Source organism: Tachypleus tridentatus, chromosome 2, assembly GCF_004210375.1.
Source record: "Tachypleus tridentatus isolate NWPU-2018 chromosome 2, ASM421037v1, whole genome shotgun sequence".
Taxonomy (NCBI): domain Eukaryota; kingdom Metazoa; phylum Arthropoda; class Merostomata; order Xiphosura; family Limulidae; genus Tachypleus; species Tachypleus tridentatus.
In genome coordinates this window covers 54775681-54801634 of record NC_134826.1, presented here as the reverse complement: position 1 = coordinate 54801634, position 25954 = coordinate 54775681, and the positions used below count along the sequence as shown (strand labels likewise).

At 33.3% G+C, this 25954-nt stretch overlaps 1 protein-coding gene across 14 annotated transcripts in view; it reads left to right on the top strand.

The window, feature by feature from the left end:
* The first annotated feature begins 2950 nt into the window (after positions 1–2950).
* LOC143243851 (uncharacterized) overlaps positions 2951–25954 on the top strand; it is a 42371-nt gene continuing 19367 nt past the window's right edge. For 6 of the 14 annotated variants that reach the window (XR_013024784.1, XM_076487572.1, XM_076487577.1 and 3 more), the window contains exons 1-7: positions 2997–3144; positions 10892–10983; positions 11605–11793; positions 14927–15013; positions 17090–17195; positions 23168–23445; positions 25756–25895. Coding sequence is in view for 13 of the 14 variants with exons in the window: in XM_076487572.1 (XP_076343687.1) it covers positions 23270–23445; positions 25756–25895 (316 nt within the window). In the remaining variant the exon portion in view is untranslated. Of the gene's footprint in view, positions 3145–3482; positions 3663–10891; positions 10984–11604; positions 11794–14926; positions 15014–17089; positions 17196–19870; positions 19927–23167; positions 23446–25755; positions 25896–25954 lie in introns of those variants that run through there. The other 8 variants (XM_076487574.1, XM_076487578.1, XM_076487566.1 and 5 more) reach the window with 6 other exon arrangements.

Here is a 25954-nt window from a genome sequence, read left to right as displayed (position 1 = left end):
AATTAAACAGGTACTGGTTACATAATGAGGACAGTCCTAAACACCTCTCTCCTGTTAACTTATACACAAGGTTAAAAAGAATAAATAAATAAATAATTTAAAAAAACACCTGCAAACTAGACATCACATTAGTGAGGAACTCACTATTAAAGATTGAAAGGGTAATTTATCTAAATGTTTTTTCAGTAAATTTCATCTAATGAAAGTCCAGTTTATTATGGAACTTTAAAGAGAAATAGTATATTCGGACCAAATGTATCGGTTAATGGTACATGGACATTGCCCTGATATGGGACTGAGTAAGTGTGGGTTACTCATGTAATATGTATCCACACTCTAAACAGTTGAAATAAATCAAGTAAAGGAAGGAGGAAGAGGTCAAGTGTACCTGATCCTCCTGGGTATACAAATACCCAAACAACGAGAGAGAATTCAAATTATTAATAGGGCATGTAAATTTTAGGATTTAAAATAGATGCAATATATACTGGTTGTTAACTATTTAATTGAAACGTGACATAACAATGTTGATATCCAACAATAGCTTCATATCAAGTAATAAAATATAGAACACGATTTACATATCTCTTAAGTTTAAGAAACAATATTAAAATAGCCTACTAATTTGAGTCCCCCTTCCAGAGGCTCAGCATTAATTCTGAAATCTTATAACGTAAAGAACCGGGTTTCAATACTCGTAGTGGGCACAGCACAGATAGACTATTGTGTAGTTTTCTGCTTAACAACAGAATAAGCTACTAATGTAAACACAATTAAACCTTCAGATAATTAACTAAATAAGTAACAAGATGTTTTACGTATTCATCTTAGCATGGTTAGACTGTGAACTCGAGGGATTATGATTCGCTATCTCTTGAGCTATAAGAGTAACAGTCAAAGCCTACTATGTGATGCTGAATACTGTTGATCAGTCGTGTTCGATCTGTTCTACTGTTAAAAATAGAAGGAATTTTATAGATGGCTCTTGTGTAACTTTTAATGTGTGTATGTGTGTGTGTTTTCTTACAGCAAAGCCACATAAGGCTATCTGCTGAGCCCTCCGAGGGGAATCGAACCCCTGATTTTGGCGTTGTAAATCCGGAGACTTACCGCTGTACTAGCCGGAGGGAACTTTTAATGGACATGTATAGATGATTTTTGTGTAGTTTTAACGGCAATGTATGGTTGGCTCTTGTGTAGTTTTAACAGCTATATATAGATGGCTGTTGTGTAGTTTTAACAGCCATGTATAGATGGTTTTTGTGTAACTTTTAATGAACATGTAACAAATGTGCAGTTTGTTTGTTTTAAGCTAAGCACAAAACTTCGCAATGGGTGATCTGTACTCTACCAAAGAAAGGTATCGAAACCCAGTTTCTAGCGTTCTAGGTCTGTAGGCGTGCCACTGTATCAATGGGGACGTATATGTAGTAAAAATATACAGACAATTCAGCAAATTCAATATTTTGTCTAGGTAGTTACTTAACAATAATAACACATACTAAATTTTAAAAAGAATGAAAATTAAAGTATTGCGGAAAAGTTCAATCTATGCTTAGCACCATCCGCTGTAAGTTCTTCTATTACTTTATTGGTCATCTTTGTAACGCATCCGTCAACCAAAACAGAGCCAACGGCACATGAAACATGAGCTCCCGGATCCGCAGTCTTATTTGTTAACCATTAGATGATGCCCAGTCCGTGAAAACAACAACAGTGGATACAAGAATATTACAGTCAGTACGAAAAAATATAGCATCAGAACCAGATGGGACGTCAAGTCCCTAAATTTGAAGAGAAGACATGACCGAATTCTTCAAACAATATCAGCATTGCTCAGTTTGGAAAATTGTTCAGATGTGTTGTGTTTCTAATTTTTTTACATCAATTATACAGTACTTTTAAATGATCCAATTAGGAAGTTTAACTCATATTTTGCTAGGCATTTGCCAATCTTCTTCTGGGCATTTTCGTTATTTACATGAGTAACTTGTAGCAAAAATAAATTATTAATTTTATTCCCGAGATTTCTCCCAGAAGAAGCATAAGATGTTTGTCGACAAAATTCACGGAAAATTGGATATGTGATGACAAGAGGAATGTTAAAAGGAGTGCACAACCCTCGTCATTAATTTCCTTATCAGAATATTATAAGACTAAAAAGGAGAGTGAAAAAGACAATTATTTTTAAATATTAAACAAATAGAAGTATATAATTTGAATAATAGTTAAATATAGTTTAGGAGTTTGACTAAGGAATTATTTATAAATACAATTAGACTTAGATGGTAGCCACTAGTAGCTCAGCTGTAAATCTGAAAGCATATAAACCTAAAAATTAAGTTTAGGTCCACGTGGTAGGCGCAGTAAAGATAGTCCAGTGAGTTTTACTATAAACGAAGATAATGACTTACGCAGGAACCCGGCATGGCAAGGTATGTTAAAGCGTTTAACTTGTAATCTGCGGTTCGAATCCCCGTCGCACCAAACATGCTCTTTCTTTCAGCCGTTGGGGCGCTATAATTTTACGATCAATCACACTATCCATTGGTAAAAGAGTAGCCCAAGAGTTAGCGGTAGGTGGTGATGACTCTTGCCTTACCCCGCAAAATTAGGAACGGTTAGCGCAGATAGCCCTCGAGTAGCTTTGCGTGAAATTAAAAAAAAAAAAAAAGACTTAAGCATTATTTATTTAATAGATCTTTCAAGACATTTTTGAAATAAATAATTCTAACTTTTCGGCTTTTGTTAAATTAACTGTATTTTAATGCTAGGCTCACAATTTCAAATCCAGTAACGAAAATTTTAGAATTGATTCATGCAGTTATTATTATAATGAACACATTATTTCATTACTTAACGTTTAATTTAATATTGTTGTATTATTAAAAATGCTTATATCGATATTTAAATATCAGATTGACATACTTGAAACACAGCTAGTACTTTCTGTACTAGTCAGTGACCTATTCTCCAACGATGCATCTATGAATCACATGGATGTCATGAATAACAAAGGTAAGGTCCGTAGGTAACGTCATGAATGAAGCTCCCACAAATGGCGTTCCTTCTCTATACTCGTTTCGGTTTTGCTATTTTTTTTTTTGGTGGTTGGTTAATTCATCTGATTACTATATTCAATACGTAAGTACTGCTTTGTATTTCCTCCCTTCTTTAAATCGATTTGTATTGATTATTCACAATTTAAAGATAGCATTCGTAGTGTTAGTGCCTAGTAGTAGTACCACTACAAACTGATGTACCGTATTTTCCGCCTAATAAGCCGAATTTCTGGCCCTAAATTTTGGACCTGATTTTTGGGGGTCGGCTTATTGGCCGATCACTTTTCTTCTTCTTAGGAAATTTTTTTTCTTTTGAAAATTACCATAGGCGGTAATTTTGTCCCATCAACAAAGCACGTTAAGACTACAGTGAAACGTTGTTTCTGGAATTTCATTGGTTACCTAATTACAGTGAGTGGAGCCAATAACGAATGACATATTGATTCCATCTCTGTCTCAATACGACACGTTCTGCTTTACTACAGAACGCCAATGATCACACACAACGTGCATGCTGACGCTGAAACTAGACTAAGAAATCATTTTGAAGAAACTTGTCACTTCTTAAAAATGGCTTCGGCTTATTAACCGGAAAATACGGTAATACTTATTACTACCGGTGAAGATAATGCCTCGATTCGTGACGTAGGCTTAGCAATACTAATATTAGTTAGGTACTATGTAAACTATACTTTTTACCAGCGGTTAGTAATAGTATAAGTAAAATATATACAAATTTAATAAACTAACACAACTTATTCTAAAACTTTTAATGTTAGTACTACTTGTATTAACTACTTACAGTCGGTAATAGTGATAAATCTTAAACTGTTTTGAACGATCTCCACTACTAGAAGGTTCGACGGTCATGTTACCGGCAGACTTAGTACCGCTACTGGCATATTACTAGTATTAATTTTGAAGTGAGATTAGATTAATAATTATACTTTATTAGGTTATAGATGTCAGTACCATAAAATAATAATATAACTTATAAGTAGTAATACAAACTCGTTATAGTTGATATGGTAAACCTTTTAAAACGTTTATTATTTCAATTTAATAGTTGGATGATTTGTCTGGGGTAGAACTATTACAAACTTTCACAACTAGAGACCTGACACTAGACAAATAATATCACATTAAGTAAATTAATTTCCAAGTTAAGAATGCTGACAAATTAATTTACTTAATATGATATTATTTGTGAATATTTTGTTTGTATATTTATTTACTATCGAGATTGAAATGTATGTAAAGTTCATAATAAGTCTTTCCCATCTAAACTGTGTGATTACACATTACGTTTTTCAAATTTTTAAGAACTTGTGGGCAGAAATAAAGGTAAAGGTATAACAACATGTCAACCACATTATAACTGCAATATTTAGAGCTGACAAGGCATCTCACCCATTACCAGGGCTTATAAAGCTGGTTGGAGTGTGACAGAAATAGTTGTGATTGAGGTGTTGTTATATTATTAAACTGTATGTTAGTTTGAGAACTAGATTGTTTATCAGTTTTATACTTGTAATTTACAAATAAAAAATTAGGGAAAATATTAATAATTCAGTCTTTAACCAACTTAACTTATATACACACTCATGAACTGTCAGACAGGTGTTATTTCATATCATGGTGTATAATTTTTGATGGACTAGTTCCACCTTGATTTGATTTTTAACAACACATTATAAGCCACTAAACTATGTATATCAGTTTTTGATGTATCATTTTGATGGTGTAGACAGTACCCTGCACTGTTTTCCCTTGACAAAATAGTTTAATTATGTCAGTACTTATTAAAAATCAATCAATGTATCATTACTAGTCAATACTTATTTAAAAGGTGTATTATTACACACAAGTACGCAATTAGTGGAATTTGATTGGTTAATTTCAACCAGTAGTCTTTACTTGGATAGATCTAGCAATTCTAAAAACTACTTTTGATTAGTTGATTATTCTTGTGACATAAATCAGTATTATCAGAATCTCAGTTAATTGGTTATCATATGTAACACTAGTCATAGGTAATCAGTTTACTTAATTGTTCAACTCTACACACAAGTGGTTTAATTCCATCTTATACATGTTTAATACAGGAAAAAAAAATATGGGAATTAAAATCTAATATTTAGGTTATTTTCAGAGCATTAAGTTTTTCGTTATCTATGCTCTGCTTAGCTGATTTCACTGTGGTTGAAATGCTTTGAAAGAAATTACCTGAGTTTCAGTTGTAAGCATTATGTGAAATAATGTAAATAGGTTATTATTTATTATGGGTTTTATTATTGTCCTTGAAGTAGATATATAGCAGTAGATGTTTATGTCCAGTCCAACCAAACATTATTTGTAAAGTCAATGCTCCAGATATATCTTGTCACACCAAACATGCTTGCCCTTTCATCCATGGGGGGTATTATATTGTGACAGTCAATCCCACAATTCATTGGTAAGAGTAGCTCAAGAGTTTGTGGCTAGTGGTGATGCTAAATTAGGTATGGCTAGTGCAGATAGCCCTTGTGTAGCTCTGTGCAAAATTTCAAAACATATAAACAAATTGATTTTTCTCTTGGGACTACTTTTATGTCCAATATTCAGAAGAGAACATGAGATGATATCTGGGATAGAATGGTTGTTGGTAGAGACCAGGTTAACATCTCTGAAGTGTTCTCTTGAAAACAGAATTACAGGGGATCTGATTGAAATATTTAAGATGATAATGTTGATATACTATTTTTTTTTTTACATTTATTTTAATGACAAGACAGAAGACACAAATATTGATTTTGCAGAGTAGACATTATCAAAAACTAAGACATCTTAATTTCTCTAATAGAGTGATTGGTCTTTGAATTGTGTTGCTTTCAGATATAATAGGAGTTAATTTAAGGGTATTTTAGGCTTGGTAACAATTTGAGTGACGAGGGCTGGTTTAGAGTATATTGTTATAAGTTTAAAGTCTAGTTTTCTAGATGGTGCAGCAAAGATGAACTAGAAGGTACTTTGCTGTCCTCAAGTTTATTCATAAGTAACATTAGTATTCCTGGAAAGACCTGTACTTGTTCATTACTGTGTTATTTCTGCAATGGTGTAATCTCTGTGTCTAGTTTTGACATTTTGCTCACTTCCTTGTTAATTACTGATGTGGTTAAGTTAACCATACTAGGAATAAAATATGTACCAGCTGCACCACAGCATTGTCGATGTGGTTAAGGTTACTGCATTAGTAATAAAATATGTACCAGCTGCACCACAGCATTGTCGATGTTGTTAAGATTACTGCATTAGTAATAAAATATGTACCAGCTGCACCACAGCATTGTCGATGTGGTTAAGTTTACTGCACTAGTAATAAAATATGTACCAGTTGTCACCACAGTATTGTCAATGTGGTTAAGGTTACTGCACTAGGAATAAAATATGTACCAGTTGTCACCACAGTATTGTCAATGTGGTTAAGGTTACTGCACTAGGATTAAAATATGTACCAGTTGTTACCACAGTATTGTCAATGTGGTTAAGGTTACTGCACTAGGAATAAAATATGTACCAGTTGTTACCACTGTATTGTCAATGTGGTTAAGGTTACCAGTTGTTACCACAGTATTGTCACTAGGTTAAAAGGTTACTATGTACCAGTTGTTACCACAGTACTGCACTAGGAATAAAATATGTACCAGTTGTCACCACAGTATTGTCGATGTGGTTATCAATGTCACCACAGTATTGTCAATCTGGTTAAGGTTACTGCACTAGGATTAAAATATGTACCAGTTGTTACCAGGTTACTGCACTAGGAATAAAATGACCAGTGTTACCTGTATTGTCAATGTGGTTATTAGTAAAATATGTAAGTTGTCACCACAGTACTATCAATTACTATATGTACAAAGTAAAAAAATTACTGTTACATGTTAGTAGTCTTTAATTACTATATCAAAGTTAACAAGTTGTCTTTAAATTTTATCTTGATAAAATAAAACACAACTGAAAATTTTTTAACTGTTTTAGAATTTAAAAAAATTTGGTTTACCACATCCATGTTCTGTTTTTTTTCTTGTAATAATTTTTTTTATTCAAATCAGTGTATAAAATCCTAAAAGCAAAATGTTTGAGCTGTAGTGTCTAGATTTTTTCTAAAATGCCCTATTGGTGCTTTTGTAATACCTCTATTAAAAATAGTTAATTATACAATGTTTGTACATTAACATTTTAATATTACATCAATATTGGGTTTACCTGATTTTGACTACTACATTTTTCCCCTCCACGTGTTTCTGTAATCACTTCTTCATTCATCTACTTTGTGTTAATTTAACCATTAGTCCTTCAGAGCACAGTCATTTGTAGTACCACTAGTCCCTCTGTATCTGTTAAATTGTTTCACTTTATAGTGTTAGACTAATGAAATTCACACCACAACCAGGTGAGCTGCACAGAGTAGCTGTTTGTTTCTCATGTTTTAGTTCATTATGCATTTTTTTTCTGTAGATTTAAGAATTGTAATAAAACCTTGTGTCTAACGTTTCCCAAAATTACCGCAAGTTATGTTGACACCTAATCACTGACACAAAATAAAATGCAAAAAACTAGAATTACTAACACAGATAAATACTGGAAGACAACAAAAATTAAAGAATTATTTTACACTAACATGATGAAACATTCACTAAACAAAGCTTCTGTATTACAGTTAAATAACCTGTGGTTACCATTGGTTAAACCTAAACAAAAATATCTCCACCAATCAGAAACATGGTTAAACCAACCAATTATAACACACCCATCACAGCCTCCCACTAGTACAGCGGCATGTCTACAGATTTACAACGCTAAAATCAGGGGTTCGATTCCCCACGGTGGGCTCAGCAGATAGCCGCATGTGGCTTTGCTATAAGAAAACACACACACCCATCACAATACTTTAAAGATGGGCAGTACCATAGGCACACTGACCTGAACACAGAGGATGTAAGACTTTCAAAACATTATCCTCTGTACTTGTGTTTCTACAACAAACAGTTGCCATCCATTCAAGTTTCATTATGTTGAAGCCTATTGATCTTAACTACTGCATTGTAGGGGAACTTCTCTCAGCTTCTTAAGTTTGTTTTACTTTGTTTTTAAATACTTTAAAAAGTTTTGAAGAGATTACTGTCTAACTGGATTTGAACAAGATGACACTTATCTCATACTTTACTTGAACAAGTTTCTACCTAATACCATGTAGATGGTACTTATCCATACTTTACTTGAACAAGTTTCTACCTAATACCATGTAGATTGTACTTATCCATACTTTACTTGAACAAGTTTCTACCTAATACCATGGAGATGGTACTTATCCATACTTTACTTGAACAAGTTTCTACCTAATACCATGTAGATGTTGCTTACCTATACTTTACTTGAACAAGTTTCTATCCAATACCATGTAGATGGTACTTACCTATACTTTACTTGAACAAGTTTCTACCTAATACCATGTAGATTGTACTTATCCATACTTTACTTGAACAAGTTTCTACCTAATACCATGTAGATGGTACTTATCCATACTTTACTTGAACAAGTTTCTACCTAATACCATGTAGATTGTACTTATCCATACTTTACTTGAACAAGTTTCTACCTTATCCATACTTTACTTGAACAAGTTTCTACCTAATACCCTAGAGATGGTACTTAATACCAACAAGTTTCTACCTAATACCATGTAGATGGTACCATTATCCATACTTTACCCATACTTGAACAAGTTTCTACCTAATACCATGTAGATGGTACTTACCCATACTTTACTTGAACAAGTTTCTACCTAATACCATGTAGATGGTACTTATCCATACTTTACTTGAACAAGTTTCTACCTAATACCATGTAGATGGTACTTATCCATACTTTACTTGAACAAGTTTCTACCTAATACCATGTAGATGGTACTTATCCATACTTTACTTGAACAAGTTTCTACCTAATACCATGTAGATGGTACTTATCCATACTTTACTTGAACAAGTTTCTACCTAATACCATGTAGATTGTACTTATCCATACTTTACTTGAACAAGTTTCTACCTAATACCATGTAGATGGTACTTACCCATACTTTACTTGAACAAGTTTCTACCTAATACCATGTAGATGGTACTTATCCATACTTTACTTGAACAAGTTTCTACCTAATACCCTATGGTACTTATGGTTTACTTGAACAAGTTTCTACCTAATACCATGTTACTTGAACAAGTTTCTACCTAATACCATGTAGATGGTACTTATCCATACTTTACTTGAACAAGTTTCTACCTAATACCATGGAGATGGTACTTACCTATACTTTACTTGAACAAGTTTCTATCCAATACCATGTAGATGGTACTTACCCATACTTTACTTGAACAAGTTTCTACCTAATACCATGTAGATGGTACTGACATGCTTATCCATACTCTTATAGTTAGATATTCCCTTTTTCAGAAATTCTGTGAATTCATGTTTTAGGTGTGGTTGAAATTCTCTTGTTATGATAGTTTCTCAGATTGTGACCTTTGTTTTCTCCATATCTTTAAGCACTTTCTCATATTTTATTAGTTTAATCTGTGTAAAGGATTACTACCACCACTTATTGAATTTCTTCACGTTACCATGGAGTTAGGCAAAAACATCATTTTTCTGATTCCTTTTTTTAACCATCACCCATCAGTATATCTTATTATGTGTACTACAACTAGAATGTACTGCTGTGTAGATGGCTTTGTAAACAAGGAAGATCGTACTACTGTGTAGATGGTTCTCTACAGTTTTTGTAGTAGTTAATAAGAATTATGTCGTGTGTGTGAGGTGATAGTAGCTAACAAAATGTAAGTTGTTTACATATGTTTACAGATATTTCCCACTATTTTGATGATGACAGTGAGTAAAGCATTGTTTTTTGATACCTACTTTTAGCCAGTATAAAACTGACATGTAATAGAGGTTGTGTATCTGTTAGTTATCCCTTCAGGTAAAGAATCTATAAAAGCAAAGTAAGATAAGGTTAATATGAGAAACGCAACAAATACAGACTTTTTTTTTACTCTTAATAAGCTGAGTTCACGACATACACACACGGAGCTTAATCTAAATATGGATTTAACAGTTTATACAAAAGTGTTCAATACAAAAAACAAGATAAGTATTAAGCTGTCAAAATCTTTACTGATAAAGTTTAGAATTATCTCTTTGAACATATATCAGCTGATGAGGTGGTTACATCCAAGAGAAAAATAATAACTCTGGCAATCTGAAGTGTGTTGGAAATGATGTAATATCAAGGATTGGAGCTAATGCTTAAAAATGATTTGTATTGTTTTCAACAGTATATAAGGTTTGAATAGAGGTACGAAAATAAATTCACCACAGTTGATAACAGTTTTGTTCTGTATGTTCAAGAAATAAAGTCAAAGTTTGTATGAAATGCAATTATGTTACGTTAACTCATTTGGTTTGGTTTTATTTGTCTGTTTGCATTAAATATTCTTAATCATAAGATTTTCTTGGATCTATATAATATGTATACAATATTTCATGATCTGAAAGCATGGGTTGAACCTGAGGTCATAGTTTTAGATATTTCACAGCAATTGGATACAAGTTTAAAGAGTATTATATGGGTACATGATTTAACTAGTGAAATATTAAATGCTGAAATTATTTTATTTTATTTTGATAAATAATATGAATTTTTCATAGTTTTGTGAATGTACTGCCAGCTGCATTTTAAAGAATGTTTATTAATAAATATAAGAGTAGTGTAAGTTGATTCATTTAACTTCTGGTAGCCTTTCAGTGATAGAAGACACACTTTTGGACATGGTTTTTTCTGTGGAAGAAGACACAGGATTGATCCATCAGATACCTTTTGCATGCAATGGTAAACGTTTTCCTTTCATATTAGAAAATATTAGGCCTAATGTTGCATTACACTGTCATTAACATTTCAAAGAAACAATGAACTTTTACAACTTTTATCAGATTGACTTTTATTCTTTAGGGGGAAAAGAGGATAGGTCCACTTGTTGAAAGTTCAAGTGTATCAGCTTAATAATTTAATGTACCAAAATTTTTTTTGTCCTGTGTGTTTATTATTCAAGAATGTTTTAATAACAATTTGACATAAAAATAAGAGTTTAAAAATATTTTTGTTCTCATACATATTATACTATATAATTCATATTTTCTGACAATACATAATTAGTAAGTGCAAAGATAATATTTTTGTATGAAGTAGTTCCAAAACCAGTCTCTGAAACTAGAGATGTTTGATGTTTTGTGTAAAAGTTATTGCAGTGTAGGTTGTTTATATCAACTTAGTCACTATATGGTTAACAATTGGCATTGTTAACATTTCCTTATTATATGTCTTATTCTGGTACAGTGTATTTTTAATCGTGTTGTTGTTCTGTTTTTAGTGTTGTTGTTCTGTTAGTGTATTTTTAATTGTGTTGTTGTCTTGTTCCAGTGCATTTTTAATTGTGTTGTTGTTCTGTTCCAGTCTGTTTATAGGTATATTTGGGGACAGTTCATGCCTGTATTTGCCTTTCAGCCAACTTCTTTAGAATCAACTTTCTGACTGGAATGTCTGCATTAATGTAAAAAAGCCACTTGATTAAGTTGGGGGAATCGAGGCTTCTGCTCAGTACCTAGCATAAAATTTCTGTTTCGTTAGATCTTTTATTGACAGGTAAGTTGAGGAAACAAAACCTTTATTAAAACTTTTGTAAATATTGCAGGTACTTTGTTAAAACAGAAAAACATTGTTTAGAAGTTTTGAATTCCAAAATTAACATTAAAATCTAGAAATAGCAAATTTAAATGTTAATGCCAATCATTTTTCCTTTTTATTAATATAAAATATTTAAATCATATCTTACAGATAGTATTTTATTTAAAGATTGGTATTAGATGTATTTAATTAGAACTTGTCACAGAAAAATAACATGGACTTGTTCTGTAAAAATAACATTGTGATCAACCATGTCCTTGTGACAATGATTTCCTCAAGTTTCTGTAAGCAACAAGAGTAAAATATCTGTAGAAATGTTTGGACACTTAAAAGAGTTATTTTTATTAATACTGCATTTTATTGTTTCATTATTTTTTCTATAAAAGTTTATTTCATTAATATGCAAATTGATAGATGTTTCTTAACCTAATGAATTTAAGATGCCAGGAATTATATTTTTTTTGTCTCAATTTGCCTAGCAGTAAGTCTACAGACATACATCAGGATTAGCAGTAAGTCTACAGGCATACATCAGGATTTCAGTACTCATAATGGGTCTTGCACAGATAGCCCATTGTGTAGCTTTGTGACTAACAACAGACAGCTAAGACTATTGATCCATTCTAGACAAACTGAAAATACCAACAAAACAATGGTAAACTACCACCAGAAAAACTTTTTGACAACAATTCCATTGACAATCAACAACTTATTTTTCCAAGTAGAACAGAAAAGATCTGTTTCATGAAACACCTCAAAACATTATCTTAAACAACTTTTTCAAAGAATTTTCATGCAAAACCATCAACACAATTTCACAGAAAACTTAAAAACAACTTCACATGAAAAGATATCAATTCCATAAACAACTTAAACCAAGGCAACATCACAATTCTAAAACCAGATAAAGGCAATGCTATAGTTATAATGAACACATTCAACAAATGAAAAGCATCTTGTCAGATACAAACAAATTTAAAGTAATACATACTAATCTGACAAAAACATGTGAGAAGCAATTAAAATACTACTACAAATGAAAAAACTAATACAATCTCTGATGACATTTATTCTCACTTACAAAGATCAATCTCACACACCACAACTATATGGCACTCTCAAACCTTGCAAACCTGATTGTCCACTAAGATCCATAATGTCTATCTATGAATCATTTAACTACAACCTTGGTAAATATATAGTGTGGCCATTTTCTAAATATGTAACATCAGCTGGTTCCTTTTTTAAAGACTCTTTTAACTTTAAATATATTCTTAATCAACTGAATCATAAAGCCTTAATGGCCAGTTTTGATAATATCTTCCTCTTTACAGAAGTCCCAACAACTGAAGTCTGCAAGATAGCTTTAGAACTTTATATCCAAGATCCCAACCCATTGATACACATCCACAGCAACCAATTAGTAACCCTCATAGAGTTCACTACCACTAAAATTAACTTTATGTTCAATAACCAAAACTACCTACAAATAAATGGCCTAAATATGGAGAATCTCGTGTTAACAGTTCTAACCGACATTTTTATGAAACAGATTGAACCACAATTCAGCCTTACACCCACCACTATACTGGTACAGATATGTTGATGATACAAATGCTGGATTCACATCTACAGAACACACACTTAGTTTTTTTCAACCACGTTAACTCGATACACTCCAACATTAAGTTCACAAAAACGGATACACAATTCAAAACAAAAGCGCAGATAGCCCTCATGTAGCTTTGTGCAAAATTCAAAAAACAAAGAAACAAAACAGAAATCCACATAAAAATAACTGATACTGGATTACACATTCCCTGGGAATTAGCACATGAAACAAAACAAAAACTTGACATATTAAGAAATCAAATAAACACAGCCACAACAATATGTTCACCTGATAAAATCAATGATGAAATCAACAAAATAAAATAACACTTCATCAACATCAACAAATTTCCTCCAAAAACCATTGAAAAAATTATATGCACACACCTAGATGAGCAACAAACTACAGTGAATCTCAAGATACAACAAACTACAAAACTGTACACTGCTGCATACCATATATTCCCAACATCAGCAAAAAACTAACCAACATTTGGAAAAAAAAACCAAAAAAACTTGTAACAAAACACAACATACCAGTAGACACCAAATTTATTTAAAAATCAGGTACAAAACTAAAGTCCATACTATGTAAAAACTACACTGACAAACACAACACCAACATATATTATAAAATATAATGCAACAACTGCAACAACTTCTGTGTTGGAGAAACAAGCAAAAGAATGAAAACCAAATTCAAAGAAAACAGAAAAACACCTTCACAAGTTTTTTTTGTGTGGTGTGGTTTCCTGCTGAGATGTCATGTTTTCTTTTTTGGTTCCATACCTCTTTGAACATTTCTCAAAAAGGGTTAACTTTTTCTAAAAAATTTCTTCCAGTTCATTGTGAGATTCTAGTTATTTTGTGAGAATAAGTAGGATATTGTATTGTAAATTAGTATTTTCCTAAACTGAAAATGTATTTCCAGTAAATACATAAAATTCCCACCTATCTCCCCACTTCTGATATATTGTGTAGGTCTTCTGGCCAATCTGATCCAGGTATGCTCTTTACTCTGGTGACATCTGGAGTTTTACGTCAGGTTTGTAGGAAGTGTATAATGGCATTTTCACATATTTATTATGAGTGGGTCATCTTAATCCAAAATCTGACTCACTGGAAATGTAAATCTGGAGGGTGGTAGGCAGGATGAATGCCACATTAAGAAAAATATTGATGAAATATGCATACAGGAATCTTGTGACATCTGGAATTGAACATCAGGTCCATGGTATGAAGTGTTTTATGCCAGTGACACTTGTAGAATGCCACTATCTTACTTGCAACTAAGTGGTATGATTCACCACTCAGGAGGACAGGTCTCCATGGTCCACCACCCTAGTTGCTAGGAAGTGGTGGAAGTCTACTGGTGTGTCTTGAAAATTTGTGGCAATGATGGTTGTGAGTGGAGATAAGTATGTATATAAAATACAGACTTAGAACCCATTCTGATTATTAACCTTTGTTCTGTTCCCAGATGGTGGAAATTAATAATTAGTTCTCAACCTGCTTGGTAAAATTGAGGACACTGTGATATTGCTGGGTTTAGGAATCGAGTTACAACGTAAGTGATAATTAAACATTTTAGTTATTATTAGAAAGTTATAGGCAATTGATTATGATATCATTAATGGGAAGATTTTTTGAAAATGATGTAAAGATACTTTATTTGTATTAGTATGTGAGATAGTATAAGCTTTATGTATATGTTTCCAGCTAAAGCCTATTTAATGTATACTTAGTTCTAAGTTACGTTTTTTTTATTAAGTGTTAATATTGTTTTCTCAAAAAAACAGTTGTAAAATATTGTAAGTAATTTCAAAGGAGTAGAAAGTCTGTGCAGACAGAGCATGCTGTACCTCCTCGTACAAGAATTACTAAATTAACCAACTGGTACAATGTTGTTGTTGATAAGGATTTGACTTAACACTAAGTTAACTAACACGTTCGAGGTTGTTGTTGATAAGGATTTGACCTAACACTAAGTTAACTAACACGTACCAATACGTTCGAGGTTGTTGATGAGGGTTTGACCAAACAATAAGTTATAACAAGTGAATTTGTTTTGTTTATGCCACTGTTTTAAAGTGATTTTTTTTTTCCATCTGGAGATGGGGAAAGATACATTTTGCCATGGTGCCTCACACAATCTTTCTTGAACTGCTATCTGAATGTTTTATTCTGGGAATCTTTGCTGCATGGTCAGCTGACTTTCTCTTCAACTGGAATTTCTTTGTTTTGTACTTAGTACATATTCTAATGTCGTTTTTACTGGACTGGATTCTTTTCTTTATCATACAAGTAAGGTTTTAAAGTTATTTGGAGAGATTAATTTTAAGAATTTTACCCTCTGATAATTTTTCTAGTAACAAAAAATATTGTGACTTCTGATGTTAATTTTCTCCAACTGTCTTAGACCCTGTTAGACACTTTTATTACACAGTAGAAAGTTTCATTCGGGTGATTGAAATACGTCCATTTAATTCTGTCTCAGACCCTGTTGAGGTTATTATTTCCAACACTATAAAGTATTAACTTCATATTGTAGTTCACAGTACAACCATAAAGTAAATTACCCATTGAAGCTGAGGTCACTCCCTCGTGTAAGTTCTGTACTGTCAATTATTGTGTAAGAGATAGCAACTTCGCTTGGTTCTGTGTGGAAAAATATAAGATCATTCAATGTGTTGAGTTTACACTGAAAGCTTTCATTTTATTGGTTTCTCAGGTACTTGAGTGCATACTTTCAATGAGGAGATGTTTCTACAAATATACTCTTAATAACAGGGAAGAAATAATTGGGAACACATGTCTTTGGTGTGGTACTGATTACATGTTCACACTATTACAACATACTAATTATTATAGTTGACACTGAGTTTGGATCATTTTTACATTTGGTATATATGCAACCTTGTCAATCAGTCTTATAGAGATAAGGCTGTAAGGGTTACTGGTATAAATTTATTTATATTCTTCACAGATTTGTCAGTTTTACTTTTTTTTATTTTTTCTTCCAATACCACCAATGGAACACTTGACATGGTGGCAGTAGTTGTAACTACATTATCATTCCATTTTTTTAGATCACCAGTGAAATACTTCTGACATGGTAGTTGTAACTACATAAACAGTCCATTTTGATAGACCATCATTGGCAAACCTCTGATATAGTGCCTGTAGTCCATTTATGAATACCTGTAGCAAAGTCAGACCTTTTCTGTTCTTTTCCAACTGCAGATTGAAACTGTGAAAGTTTCCAGTTACAAACTTGGTAATAAGTAATGTAGTCCATTTTTATACCTCTATTTAAGTGCTCTCTTTGATCCAACAATCCAGTGGAGAATGGGCAGCTACAGATTAAGATGGGGGTGGAATAGCTGAAGAAATCAAGGCTAAATTATTACATTAAATTTAACTAGGTTTTTGTTCTTTCTTCTGTGGGCTTTATGAACTTTTTAGTCAAGAACAGAACTATATATAGTGTGATGATGCTGCTATTAACAGATTAACTCTGGAATTAAAGTTTCTGTATAATGCTGGTTCAGATTTCCTGCTAACTTCTTTTAAAAGGACTTTATTTTTAAATACTTGGATGTTTCTGAAACTTTTGTATGAAGAATACATTTTCTTAACACAGGTTATGTCTGATGGCAGGAAACAAATACCACAAGGATGTAACATGATCTAAGAAGTTGTAAATAGATGTTTTGTAAACCAGGTGTCTCTAGCTCACAAGTACAAAGGTATTTAAATTACTATGTTTATTATAGATGTTTCAGATGTAACAAGGCTTAATGTGCCTTTGAATGTCAGACTTGTATATAGGATGGAATTATTTCTACCCACTCATATTAAAAGAAGTTAATGTAGGATGTTAACAGTGTACAACAGCAGGTGTGTTAAAACAAGTTAATGTATGATGTTGACAGTGTATCACAATACTCATACCTGTTAAACAATAAAATATTTTCCCAGTTTATAAATTTGTTTTGAGCAGAATGTTCTGATGTTTCTGCAGACAACACAGAAAAAGAAACATTCCTTTTGTCTTAACTTGGATCATTTTACACACACTTTTGATTGCTTTTGGCCAAGTTTTCATACACATTTTGAAATGCTGATTTAGTAGCCTGACACTTTTATTTTGTTGAAAAAAACTAATATTAGCAGTGATGTTGTTATGAACTTATGTTGAACTAACCTTAAACAACAGCAGCAGTATTTAAGAAACTTGTGTTTTATAGTATTGTTTGATAACATGGTTTCTTTCAGATGTTAAGTGTGTTATTTTATTAGAATATTATATGTGTCATTGTGAAAAATATTGCTAACAATTTGGTAGTGTTTTCATCTTTCCTTCTGTGCCTTTGTGTGTTTATTACCATAACAAGTATGTTGACTAGAAGATGTGAAACAGTCTAGTTTTACACTGAGTTTGAAACTAAGGGGTTTGAAAATTTAGTTGGATTAATACGTGAATGTAGAATTGAAATTTTTTTTATGCTTGTTAAAATATTTTGCTGTTCTTTAAGTAATTCTGTTTTTCCTTATGTATTCCTCGTGGTCATGTTACTCAACAACCATTTGTTAACAAACTGTTACTGTGGCCTAGAATAGAAAAAGATAGTTTGAAATAGTTTTATTTTGACATATAATGTTTAGTTAAGCATGTTTATCACCATTGTATTTTGTTTCTGTTATGCATGTCTAGCATCTCTTCTAATATATTTTATTAATGTTAAATTAATGTTCTTCCAGATGAAGATCTGACAATGTTGCAATGAGAGTAAATAAGTTATAGCTTAGTTAATGTACTGATGTGGTTGTGGTGAAGTACAGTTTTATAAATAATGTACTGATGTGGTTGTTGTGATGTACGCTGTTTGATAGACATCGCACCGGCGTGGTTGTTGTGACGTACGCTGTTTGATAGACAACGCACCGGCGTGGTTGTTGTGACGTACGCTGTTTGATAGACAACGACGGCGTGGTTGTTGTGACGTACGCTGTTTGATAGACAACGCACCGGCGTGGTTGTTGTGACGTACGCTGTTTGATAGACAACGCACCGGCGTGGTTGTTGTGACGTACGCTGTTTGATAGACAACGCACCGGCGTGGTTGTTGTGACGTACGCTGTTTGATAGACAACGCACCGGCGTGGTTGTTGTGACGTACGCTGTTTGATAGACAACGCACCGGCGTGGTTGTTGTGACGTACGCTGTTTGATAGACAACGCACCGGCGTGGTTGTTGTGACGCACGCTGTTTGATAGACAACGCGGCGGGTTGTTGTGACGCACGCTGTTTGATGACAACCGCGGTTGTTGTGACGTACGCTGTTTGATAGACAACGCACCGGCGTGGTTGTTGTGACGTACGCTGTTTGATAGACAACGCACCGGCGTGGTTGTTGTGACGTACGCTGTTTGATAGACAACGCACCGGCGTGGTTGTTGTGACGTACGCTGTTTGATAGACAACGCACCGGCGTGGTTGTTGTGACGCGTTGATAGACAATGCACCGCGTGGTTGTTGTGACGCACGCTGTTTGATAGACAATGCACCGGCGTGGTTGTTGTGACGTACGCTGTTTGATAGACAACGCACCGGCGTGGTTGTGGTGACACATGCTGTTTGATAGTTATGTTGATGACAATTTCTACATTGCTGTGAAGAATTGACAAACCTCAAGTGTTACGTACATTCTCCTCAATAACACATTTTATGTATGTTCCATTTCTAATTTGGAACAAGACACATATTTACTTTTTTTGAAATTGGAGAAGCATTGTCCATGTCCATCTTTAATGTGATTATATTCTGACTTTGTTCTCTCTGTTTAATAATGTGTTAAAAATGAAGGTTTTTAATGAAATCAGTGAATAGAGAGTTGTTGATCTGTGTAAACAGTTTGTTTCCACTATAGGAAAGCACAAGCATTTAAGAAATTAAAAATAAAATACCCTAAACCTGACCACTTTTAAGAAGTGAACTTTTCTTTTTTAGTCTCTAGCCATTGTTATTCTATTGACTGCCAGTTTACAATTGACCCCTAAATTACAGATCGTTCTTGACACAAAGTTCAATTCTGTACTAGGATTAAAGTGACCATTTCTGAGACTTGTTTTACAGCACTTTATAACAGAGTTTTATTCTTTGAATGTAAAAGCATGTCTGACATGAACCTAGCATTTTGAAGAGTTGGTGGATGTCTTGTGTTGAACTGTGTCAGTAAAGCAATGTTAGGTGTGACTCCAGCAAGGAAAACACTTGATACTCTACAGCAGAACCTAGTTAACAATGAAAATGACCCGAACACAGAACAACTCAAAGTAGAAACCTATCCAGAAGCACAAGATAATTTACACAGATTTGAGTAATACAGGAGCTTTATTCTAAATTTTCTCTCAAAATAGACAACCAAACATATGGCCAGCTGTTGAAAACTGTAGGAGTAGCATCTGGAAAAAGTGTAAGTCGATACAGTTTCTGTAACAAGATGGGACTATTTATTACCACTCTAATAGTACATTTCTAAACTATGTTGTAAATAAGTTTTCAATGGATTTATGAGAGTTGAAAATCACAGCTGTAGTGGCTAGTTAATAAAACCTACATGATAGTGTGAGTAAATATTAGACTGGATGCTACTCGGGTATTACTCCAAGACAAGCCATCCGAGTCTATATTGAAGCTATTTAACACTATGCAAGTACAGATATTTTGTACTGTCACCAGCAAACATCACCTGTTGACTTCTGAGTTGGTCAGTTCAGTCCTCAGAAGCTATTTACTCCTGATATGAGAAGTATGTAATGAATATGAAGACAACTTTGCATTATCCAAAACCATCGACTGGTGTAGGAAGTGTATAAGTAATAGGAAGACAAGTTTGTATGATACAAAACCATCTACAGTGAAAATAGCACTGAATAATAACAATTTGTAGCCACAAAGTCACCTGTGGTAGAGGAACAAGTTGCAAGATGTAGAGAACAATCAAACAAAACACTGTTGATGATGGAATGAAAAGTTGCAAAACCTAGAGAACTATTACTTAGATCAAATTTGATGGTGGAACTAGTTTGTAGATCCATCACACACAACACCATTGGTGGTGGAAGAAGCAGTTGCAAGAGCTAGGTACTTGTTCTTGAAGAGTTATCAATGATCACAGACATGTGTAAAAGTACACTGACAAACACAACACCAACATTATTTATAAAATACAATGCAACAACTGCCATGATTTCTGTATTGGAGGTAACAAGTAGAAAAATGGAAACTAGATTCACAGGTTTTTAACACTGCAAATTAAATAAACACAACATAACCATAGAAAACACCCAGATATTAAGTAGGGAAACAAATATATGCAAAACTAAAGAAGCCATATTTATACAGTAACTGAAACGAAAATTAAACCAATATAAAGGAACACCTTTATACTTGTACTAATAATAACCTAACATCTAACTACAACCCCTAGTCCTACAATCTCGTACCCTTTTACACTGGTCACTTGCAAACTCTTGAACCAGAAGATGACCTAAGAAGGTCAAAACGTACTTATGTACTTCATTTAATTAGTTTTAATACCCATACCAGCCATCTCTAGAATATGTTTTTACCTCAAGTGAGTTTCTCATCATCATGAATAGATGCATATGTTTTTCAGCTTAAATTATTGACTACGAAAACGTTACTGTTAGTTCACTCAACACTAATACACTAACTTAGATCATAGACCACTAAAACTCTACTGTTGGTTAGTTCATTCAACACTAATACACTAACTTAGATTATAGACCACTAAAACTCTACTGTTGGTTAGTTCATTTAACACTAATACACCAACTTAAATCACAGACTACTAAAACATTACAGTTGGTTAGTTCACTCAACACTAATACACCAACTTAGATCATAGACCACTAAGATATTTTTGAAAAGGAAAATGTAAACTCCAAACAAACAGAAGAACTTCTGTCGTGTTCCCTGTAAAAGTGTTTTACCCACCATACAAAACTGCTCAGCAGTGAAACAGTATTTTTACATTCGACATAATGGTTGTTAGCTGAATAACATGCAACTCTGTAATAGGACTGACGCCGTTTGCACAAGCATTGCTTGTTGAAATCCAAATGCAATACTTCGTAACTATTGATTTCTAAAAAACAATTCGAAAATATATATTCAATAAATTGTTTCAATGGACCGGATAACATTACTATTTAATCTCGTGATGAGGCGTCACTTGCACGTTCGGTAACTAATGTGGGCGTGAGATTTGAACCGGAGAACCAACTGTGATTATTTGCGCTAGTGTTGCTAGGTGGGGTAGGCTTGAAAAGATAAAGTAGCCAATACGTTTCTCCCTTTTTATACGTTTTATATAATGTAAAAGCTTTTTGACAGTATGTACTAGAAGACGTTAAAGTTTTCTCATTTTATTACTATCTGTGGTGAATCACTAAGTGTCGTATAAATTTTATAATTTTAATAATAGCGTAATGTGTCGTGTCGAATGAGGGTTATGGTTTTAATGTTGGTTGGGATATGTTACAGTGTGAGTTGTTGAGTGAGTCTTGTACTTTTAATACGAATTACAGTGTGTATAATGTCGGTTAAATAATAAACAGTATAGCTACAGGAGAATGAAATGGTTTCTTCTGCTATTTCTTACAAAGAATACCACTCAAATCATCGGGTGCTGAGAAACTTACATCTTTATATATAAGATGGATTGTAATAAGCAAGCAGAGGTGAGAGATACGCATTGAACAGGACTTCTTTACGACTAAGCTTTTGGTAATGGAAACTACGTTATAATACTATTGTCAAGATGCACAGTCGGCAAATGAAGTATGACCGGATGCGGCGAAAGGAGCTGCAACGACGGTGAAACTACCAAAACGTTTCAGTACAGTATTAAACATTTTGTATATATAAATATATACAGAATTTAGAAGATACTATTCTGCGATATGACCTACTCTGTATTTATTTACATTTTAAACAAGTGTTGATTATCTCGTATGTTAAGAATACATTATTACGTGCAAAATCACGAAAAGCAAAAAAAAAACCAGCAAATTTGTATACTCTACTAACTAGCCAACAGACGGCAGTAAAGCGATAAACAACTACTGTGTTTGAGATCTCACCGATTGTGCGATATTATCCACAATCTGTGGTAATGAATTTTCAAATGTATGTCAAATAAAAACTAAAATAAATATGATTAGCTCAGATTTCTACAATGTTATTTTCAATGAGTGTTGGTTGTTTGGAAATATTTTACTAAGAAATTAAACAATATATTCCGAAATAAACCATGAAACATTCTCAATTTTTATTCGGAATACACATAACTTTAACTATCCCATTTTATTTATTCGTATACTTTATCTTTGTAATAATATATTGAGTAAATGATATAGCGTTACAAACACTCTGACCAGAAGAGGGCAGAGCATTCGCAAGCTTCGTGTGTCGATCGATGCTACGTCATATTTCACCGGTTGTAACTTATACTTTATTTGAATGTACAGAGAAATTACGTTCGATTTTTAGACAATTCCGAATTCATTGTGAGTGGATAAGATTAAAACTATGGTATAATCACGTGTTGTGCTAAGTTAAGAATTATGATTGGTGAGAACGAGGACTTTAGACTGAGATTGTCTTTATGTTATACGTTAATACAACAGTAAAGACAGAAACAAAGGTCAGCGACGAATTGAACTAACGTCTCGGCCACACTGGATACCCCAAACTTCGTCCATGTCAAGGGAAAATTGCCTAACAAAAGGATGCGAAAACGTAAAGAGTTGGACGCGTTAGTGCCGAACGGTAAACTCGGGAAGAGAGTCAGTCAAACGCCTTCTTCGCGTTCAGCGTCGGCGCACGAGCTTCTAGGCAATTTTTCCGATACTTCTGACATCGAAGATTTTTCTGTACAAAAACCTAGAAGACACGTATGTCGAAAGTAAGTATTAACTCATTTTATTTTCATGTGACTTCTACAAACATTAAATTATATCAAGTTTCACTTAAAAATAATTGTTAATTCACATGGATATATATATATATATATATATTGATGATATATTTATACCATTGCTAGTATACAGAGATAGGTCGTCATGGTTCGTAGACCAATACATATTAATATAATTTAGATACACTGTTACTAGTGTGTAGAAATAGGCCCTCATGGTTCGTAGACGTTTTTGTCTTATTCTTGTTCTTTGCAAGCAATCTCTCGTACATATAACGCTTAATATTAATTTCCAGTCAGATCAAAGTGTGGTCTGTTTATATTCCATTAGTGTTAAAGCTCAGTTCCTAATTAAAACAGGTTATTGGACAGTGAGACCTAGTTTTGTGGGGAACATTAAAACTATGATGTTATTACGTAACAAGTGGATCGTGCATTATTTACATGAATAGAAGCAAAAGGTAACCATTAGAAAAATAATAATTGTTGCCATTGGTTCCGCAATGTCTCAGATGTAACGCTGAAGGCTTATGGTTCTAAAATCGGAGTTTTGATGCTTGTGATGGACTACTAAACAAAGAGTGCATTTGAGTTATCATATGCCAGACTAATATTTATAAAGATTTATCTTTATTATGATTTTATACATTTAAAAATAAACAAAGAACATCGTTGTTGTACGATACTCAACCAGAACTCAGTGATATCACCGTATTCACTCAGCAAAGCCTAAAAGATGAACCAGAACTCAGTAATATTTTCAGATATCTCCAACTTCCCTCAGTCTGAAATATGAACCAGAACATGGTATCCTAACTTCTCTCTCAGTGTAACTGTCATACTGAACCACAGCACGCTGTATCACTGATAAATTATTGTTTTTATTACATTGGTATTTGTTTAGAACTAGCAATGAAAGGCACTAATAAACAAGGGTACAATTATGCTTGTTATAAGACTTTAGTGTTAGGCCTGTCACATTTTTAAACATTACGTTCATAATCTAGTCTGTCTTCGACTTACCAGACTTAAAAGAGAATAATAAATGTATTACTGATGGACCCAGAGAGTCGACAGATATTTATATACAGAATCTAAGAAACAAGAAAGTTTGAGAAGTTACTGGCTTAGCCGAAAGTACAAGTTAAAAAAAAATCTCAAATGTTCAAGAACGTTAACAAAAGGAATGTAGCATGATCTAATGTTAAAACTGTTAACTCGCATTGGTTGGGAACTATCGTATAGTTTCATGCTGACTTTTATATTTTCTTAACATGATTAACTGCTCTTACATAATTACAATCAAGCATCAGTGAGCATATTAGCGAAAGATGTGACTCTTCACTAAGACAAACCTGTAGTGGTGACTATGATAACAGTAAGCTGGTTTACGTTATAGCTATTTATGGCAGTTTGAATTACTTAACTAGAAAAAGAGATGCTAGTTCAAACTGAATAGTGGGATTTGATCATCAGCCATGTTATACACACACAGTGCACTATACTGGAGGGAAGTTTTACAGCAAACCATGATGTTTTGAATAAAGTCTGAACATCTGAGCAACTATGTTACTTTTGGTAAGGGAAGTGAATAGCTAACAATACTTGTGTGTTGCCTCCCTAATGAACTAAGCAACTAACAATACTTGTGTCTTACTGTGCTAGTGAAGTAAGTAGCAAACATTACTTGTCTTATCTCTCTAATGAAGTAAGCAGACAATAATACCTGTCTTACCTCCCTAGTAAAGTAAATAGCCAACAATACTTGTCTTACCTCCCTAGTAAAGTAAATAGCCAACAATACTTGTCTTACCTCCCTAGTGAAGTAAGTAGCTAACAACAATACTTGTCACTTTCTTAATGAAGTCAGGTCTAAGTTAGACCACTGTTACTGTTTACACCTTAGTTTTGCTTTTGTTACTGTCTACACTTTAGTTTGACCACTGTTACTGCCTACACCTAAATGTGGTCATTGTTTCTGTCTACACTTCAATTTGACCTCCATTCCTGTCTATACAGTAATCCAACTGGAGATTTTTGTATCTATTAAAGTCTTTCTACAAATATTGTACATTATGTTTTGGTTTTTTTTCCAGCACTCGCACATATCCATTAAAACTTGTGTGGAAACCACCCAAATTCAACAGTTGTTAATATGGAAATAATGTAAATCTTTATTCTAATGGTTTGCATATTTTCTAAGATGTATATATATGTGTGTGTGTGTGTGTGTGTTAATTTTTTGTAATGTTATATTTATGCATGTTTTTTAATAAATTTATTATGGTTTGATAACAGAGGGAGCAGTGGTGCTGCCTGTCTACCATTGTGTCTCTTTATGCTGGTAACTTTATCTATAATAGCAGGTGGTACCTTAGCTTGGTTACATCTTGGTATTCGGAGGGATTTAGAGCTACTCCGAAATCATCTTCAGAAAGGTAAGTATTTCTCTGTTGTTATTAATCTGGCTTAGTTGTTACTAGCTGTACTTCTGAGA